We start from the raw sequence: 6753 nt of genomic DNA on the forward strand, positions 1-6753 counted from the left end.
CAGTAGTATTGTAAGTATAAATCATTTATTGTAAACCACCTAAGAATACAAGCCTCTTTCACAGTGTAAAGGAAACCTTTTATTATATATACTGTATTTATTAGAGTAAAGAATTTCATATTGTCGAAAGTATTTCATATTGGAAAGGTAAAGGTAAAAGAAGAACCTGTAACTTTTATTGTCATTACGCCAAATTTTATACAGCCATTGAGAGGCACTTAGCATGTTTGCATCCTTCTGCAATGACATTGGCTGAAATAACCAGTGTATCAAGGTATTGCCCTTCACGAGCCAGATGTGTACGCTGGACATCAATTTTTAAGTCATTATCGAAGTTGTGGAAGGTCTTGAACCATCACCGATTATAATGCTGAAGTTAGCAGCACCACTACCTTATTGCTCAGCCGCTGGACCCTATAAACGAAGCCATCAGTCGTTTCAATTGCACTTGTCTTCGTTAAATGTCTGTGTAAACAAATTCAGCCTGGTTTACATAGGGTGAGCGATTCTATAGAAAGCAAGCTTTAGATGCTTTACTGTAGAGAGCGTTGCCATACGCATTTTAATTTAACAGTTATGTAAAAACATCATATAAAAATTGGGATATATATAATCATATACACCGTAATTGTTTAAACATATGTCTTGACAATTTGACATTTTTATTTATCTGTTTTTCTCTCACCCAGTATGACTTACACGAGCATGTGCCTCCACTTGATCATTCCAACCTCTCTACAATTCAAAGTGTGTTTGATTATCGTTGTTTGGTGTCCGGAGGCGACAGGGTGTATATTATGGGAGTGGGAGTAAGTATGAATTTTAGCGAAAGTGTGGCTCTTACATGCTTAGTACTTTCGATGTATGCGTGTGTATATAGCCTTCATTGAAATTTTTATAGCGCATAAAGGGAATATGAGGCCTGTCATCCACAAACCAGCGTACTATCACTATATGTTGAACTGAGAAGAATGGGGCAGTATTGTATGCTTTTGTACGGAGAAGCCATAATTACTTTTGCTCATAACTTTGACAATAGTAAGTTGTTTCCAGTAAATATCCCATCATTTTAAAGCTTATAATGAGGAGAATAAAAATATATTAAAAAATCGCTTTCATTTTTTTTTTTTTGTTCACTGATGATGGTTATGCGAAGGCAAGCCTCATATATATTAGAATTCTACCCAAAAGTAATCCTGGAACAGAGAAACTTGAGGCCTGTCTCTTATACACATCTAGATGTGTATAAGAGACAGTCGTACAACAGTTGTATGAAAATCGTTCAATGAATCCAACTTCGCTCCCTGTTCTCTAGAGAAAAACTTATGGCCATGATGTGATGTCATCATACCATATTTAGGCATGTTACGTCTTTGGGTTGGCAAGCTTGATATACTGCATCTGATTCATTTCTCCGTTTTATTTTTATCTCAGCGGTCACACGTCTTTAAATGTGATGGCAAATTCAATAATAAATGGACCAAGTTTGAGAATTGCAACCTGAAATTACCGGGGGATACGTTATTCGAAGCAGAGGTGGTGCAGGAACTTAAAGGAGAGGTAGGTATTATGCCGCAGTCGAATGTGTTTTAAAGAACCAAAAGTTGAAAACAGGTTGAGTGGTTAGGAGAGTGTTTTCCAAACTTTTGATCCCAGGTTGAAATCCCATGATGTCTTTTTGGTGGAGTGAGTGCAGTATCTAGGCTTATAGGTATTACCACTCCAGGCTAAAATTGTTCTTGATAATTGCCCAATAAATATTAATTTAATATGGAAATATATACAATATATAAATTATCACTTTATTGCATCAAAAACTCAAAGAAAACAAAAAAACATGTGCTTATTATTACCTAGGACTTGTTCCTTATAAAGGGAACATGCAAGGCTGAGCCAAACAACCCAAAAAAAATCACACGAGCAAAATATCATTATTCATTTAAGTTCCAAAACAGAAACTAAAGAATTCAATAAAAATAATTGTCAAATTTGATGTTGATAAGAGGAATTCTTAAAATTATTTACAATTATAATTACAAAACATTTTTTTATCAATTTTGTTTTACTAGGTACTTTATTTCTTTTTATTGTATTAAAAAATCAATGTTTGATAATCTCCATTTAGGTTTAGTCAGTGGAGGGGGGGCGGGGGAGGCTCGACGGAGCATGGAATCATTTTCTTTTTGTGTTTCACAACAAAAAAAAAAGACCAACCAGTGACTTTGTTCATCTTTCACTGAGCAGACTACAGAACAAAATACAGTGGTCCCAGGTTCTATGAAATCCCTTCTGGGAGATCTGTTTAAATGAGCTTAACATTTTCAATTTTATTTTGCTGTTCATGGTGATACCCATCAGCACTGACTTCCATGAGACAATTGATAATAAAGTGGTAAAAGCATGCAAATATTATGAATTTGCAGGAGATTGGTTATTTTTCTGGAGATTCCTGCTTGCTTGCAGGAGTGTGGGAGGCCGTCCCGCTTCCCGGGAGTCTTCCGCGACTTCAGGGAGACATGGGACCCTTGAAATCATGAAATTTGCATTCTTGACAAACCACTGCTGTGCATTATGTAAATGGTCTGCAACAGAATATTTTTGTAGTAGTCATGTGCTTCTGCCTGTTCTGTTTTACTTAACTGCAGTGTTTGATCTAATTCCATCCGGGCACATTGGAATAAGAGATTATTGGAATGTAGGTAACCATTGTAAATTACCTGATTTTTCTCTGCTTGCATAGTACCAAAATAACACACTAAATTTTAGTAGCATAGTAACCTTCTTTTCCCTCCACTTGATTCTTCATTATTATTCTAAGGGCTCTGGTCAGAGACGTATTACAGCTATACATATCATTGACTGCATGTGGCTAGCTGGTCAGGACGTTAGACAAAAACACTTTACAGAAAGGTAAGAAAATAGAGATAATTTTATTTATAGACAAAAACACAAGAGGACTCACCCATGTTAAATATTTGTATTTAGTCAGATAGTTCTGAGGACCTATCTATCCAATTTTGTTGTAGTTATTAACAACACAGAATTTTGTGGTATGGAGCAATGATGGTGCCATGTGCCAACAGTGGGGGGGGGGGGCAGCAGGGAAGGCATTTCCACCATCGGACAGGCCTGGACCCTCCCTGCCATCTGATACCACGACGAGGTCTGTGAATAAAAAATTTGAAGAAATTACATCCAAGTAATGTTGCCAATTTCTCTAATATTGTATACCGAAAAGCACAATTTTTGACCATACTAAGCCATAAAAACTTTTTTATCCCGGGACTTGGACCAAGGTATTAGTTGGTTTAATTGATGGATAGTTGGTTAATGGTTAGTTAAATAATTGGTTTTGTTGCTTTGGTTTTAGTTGGTTTAATGGAGAGTTGGTTGATTGGTTGGTTTATTGATAGTTGATCGACTGGTTCTGTTTTCTGTTTTAGTTGGTTTAATGGTTTGTTGGATGCTTGATTGGTAAATGTATTGGTTGTCAATTGACTTTGCAACATTCCCTGACAATACTGCTAACAAAATGTTTTTTTTTTTTTGTTTTTTTTTACAGAATTGGGAAAGCTGAGTTGTTTGTTCGCAGCATATCCAGGCCGAGCCGGCAAGATCTCACTCCCATCCGAGTGAAAGAAGTATTCCGACTTGAGCAAGCAGAAAAGATATTTGAAAGGTTGATATATTTTTATTATTATTATGAAATTATTTATGTAAGTGTTAAATTTTTTATTTATAATTTTTATGAATATTTGTTATTTATAATCATTCTTATTATTTATGTTTTATTACTGTTATTGCTTTTTTTCAGCTAGACTACTATTATTTTATTCAATGTAATATTTTTCAGATAGATATTTTAGGATATCTTTGTCTTATTATTCAATATTTATTAACAATTTAACAATATTTGTTATTATCTAACCAATATTAGGCTAGAGATGCGGGCAGTGAAGGGTTCGCGAAAGCCAAGGCTGTGTTTTCGCTCCAACCAGAACAGTCATTTTTTACCCTGTGGACTTCACTTTGTTAAAATTACAAATGGTGAGATTTCATCTAATTAAGCTACTTTCTCTCATGTCTGATAATAAATATTTGAGAAAAATGTATGTCCCTATTGGGATTTGAACCCAAGAACTTCCGATTACTGTTTAGATACTCTACTAACTGAGCTATGATGCCTAGTGGTATACTACACCCATTGATCTTCCCATTAGGACCAATTTTTTCTGAAGGTATTATGTAATACCAATTTTTATCTCTTTAACAGTTTTACAGTATTTGTAATTAACAGCAATGTTTGTTTTTACTAAGTTTAATATTGATTTTATAATTTGGGTGGCATTTATTATTATTTCTTTCTTTTCTAATAAAATGAAAAACCATTTATAGTCTTTTATATTGTACTGTGTTTTTAGGTTATCTTAATACGTAATGAATAATAAATAGGAAAATAAATGGGAAAATATTTTCTCAAATATTTATTATCATCTTTTAACTATCACTGTGGAGGTGTATCTCCATACCAAAGCTACTATGTCTGAGTGAGTCAATAAAATGTCACTAAAATATGAAGTTAAATTCAAAGTGTAGACCTCAGAGAGAGCAGCTAGCTCATTCGGCTAAACTGTTGGTAGCCACTGTGTGTGCGCTGAACCGTGGAGATCTGTTTGTTACCTGTTCAATTCCCATCCCTGCTGTTCTTGTGTTTCATTTGAAGGACTGAAATGTAAGTTTCAAAAGCGCACCATTTTACCGATGAGACGTTTAAGCTGTTGGTCCTGCGTGCATTATGGCTCGTGTGCATGTTGAAGAATGCAGTACATTGTTCGGAAAAGAGTCGGGGATTGGCTCCCGGTGTATTGCCCAATCACTGGACCCCACTGGACATAAGTCTCCTTCTAGACTTTCGTGGGCTATCCTTGGTGTTTACACCAAATACATATAATCCAATCGAACCTCATTTGTTATAAGAGATGTCTGAATATGATTATGTATGAGCCAAAATTTATCCTATTAATTTCTATTTAAAATCTTATATTCTATTTTTGTTTTTTTATCTCAGAACCTTGGACTATGAATTTTAGCCGGTCACAAAAACGAAAGTATTTCTTCAACTTGGTTACAAACGAGTCATTGTTTGAATGCCCGTCAGATTCAATAGCATCGTTTAGGTAAGATATTCACGGTGATATTTTAAATTCTTTAATTTGTATCTCTCCCAACATTGACTGAATCGTTGCTTTTTGGGCATCTATCTATCCATCTTTTCAGATTATTTGCTAATGTGGAATGCCAGTGATTTTTCCCTTCTATCCCATTTACATTTATCTTTCCATCTCTTTTTCGTATGCACCAGTATTGTCACTTTCCAACAAATTTACCAAATTCCATTTGCAAAGATAGTAAACTATTAAGTAATTCCACATATTATTTTCCATTAAAAAACTTGTTGTCTATGGCAACGTGGCAGATGACCACAGCTTTACACCAGATTTAAGTTTATATACATTTACACAAATATTTAAAACTACTTTTTTTTTCATTTGCATACAGAGATTGCCACAAAACAAGACTGTTATGGAAATGGGAGGATGGAGTAGTCGTACATGATGTCCAGAGCAATAGGGACGAACACAAGCTATCTAAGGATGACATATTAAACTTTGTGCAACGGAAAATACCAAGATGAAACTACGTAAACTATCAATGGGCTTAAAAATTAGTCAGAGGGCATAAAATTTGGTTGGAGTTCTTAAGTGAATTTTCGATTTGAAACTGAGGGCTGTGTGCAAACTCTGACATTTCCAGTGTGCTCGCAAAAACCTTCATGCACTGCTTTTTCACCGCTTTATGCTCAGCTTTTAACATCATTATTTTTAGTAATGATAGGCATTGAGCCGTAACAGCAATGGGTTTCTAGCCAAAGATAGTAAGCGGGACACACACATTTATTGTTTTTAATGTATTTTCGCGAGCTGCAAGAAAGTTGCCATCAGGTCTTATGTTGCCTGCAAGCCACATGTTGCCCTCTTGACATAAGCTCTTTGTTTTAATTGTATTATTACCTTTGCTTTCATGCAGATAACTTTATGGAATATCATTTTAAATGATAGAAGTTTTTATGATTCAAATCAGTTCAGTATCGGTATTTATATTTACATTATCTCATGTAATGATGAATGATTGTAATAAAAATAATTAGAATAATTATGGTAATGGATTGGTGGGTGGGGGTGGTGCTAGGCTTCCCTGACGGGAGGGTGTGTGAACCCATTGTCGGGGGCTTGGACTCCCTTGTCAGGGAGCTTAACCCTTCGTCGAAGAATTCCTGGCGCCGCCTCTGCAATCAATATGTTGTGTATTGTTGAGGGATTATAACTAACAATCAATCACTCAATCAATAAGCCAATTCGTAGTTTGAACTGTACATGCTCGTATCTAGGGGTGGATTTGGGGTCAAATTTCCTGGGGAGGGGGAGTCAGGATTATGAGGGCCGGAAATGAGACTTTTATATTAAATTTGTATAGTAAAATTCACCACATCACCATTGTAGTCAAAATGAAGTGAACTTTTATCAGCAGTTTTTGGAAACCATAGAGATTTCATTAATGTGTGATGTGCCATAGAAAATAAAACTAATAGAAAAATTGTTTGATGTATTCACTTTACCTACTTCAAAGCCATGAGTCCACATTCACCTCAGTGGGGCTGAAGTGCAAAAATTTGGGGAAATAGTACCTCTAGAT

The 6753-nt window shown here is 35.3% G+C and overlaps 1 protein-coding gene across 1 annotated transcript; it reads left to right on the plus strand.

Annotated features, from left to right (window-relative positions):
* Positions 1 to 6659, plus strand: LOC117121214 (cap-specific mRNA (nucleoside-2'-O-)-methyltransferase 1-like). Its single transcript, XM_033266340.1, has 8 exons — positions 1 to 10; positions 690 to 809; positions 1435 to 1560; positions 2819 to 2910; positions 3563 to 3679; positions 3938 to 4047; positions 5069 to 5177; positions 5560 to 6659. Exons 2-8 carry the CDS (start codon positions 798 to 800, stop codon positions 5693 to 5695), a joined length of 702 nt encoding a protein of 233 aa, XP_033122231.1. The 5' UTR covers positions 1 to 10; positions 690 to 797; the 3' UTR covers positions 5696 to 6659.
* The last annotated feature ends 94 nt before the right edge of the window (positions 6660 to 6753 follow it).

Source organism: Anneissia japonica, unplaced genomic scaffold, assembly GCF_011630105.1.
Source record: "Anneissia japonica isolate Jap-2015-1 unplaced genomic scaffold, ASM1163010v1 scaffold106_len93372_cov127, whole genome shotgun sequence".
NCBI classification, from domain to species: domain Eukaryota; kingdom Metazoa; phylum Echinodermata; class Crinoidea; order Comatulida; family Comatulidae; genus Anneissia; species Anneissia japonica.

What these genes read in the sequence shown, in the direction of transcription:
- LOC117121214 (XM_033266340.1), top strand. An exon ending in TGCAGGAACTTAAAGGAGAG is followed by an intron (nt 1,561 to 2,818) that starts GTAGGTATTATG and finishes TATTATTCTAAG; the next exon opens with GGCTCTGGTCAGAGACGTAT. An exon ending in GATTCAATAGCATCGTTTAG is followed by an intron (nt 5,178 to 5,559) that starts GTAAGATATTCA and finishes ATTTGCATACAG; the next exon opens with AGATTGCCACAAAACAAGAC.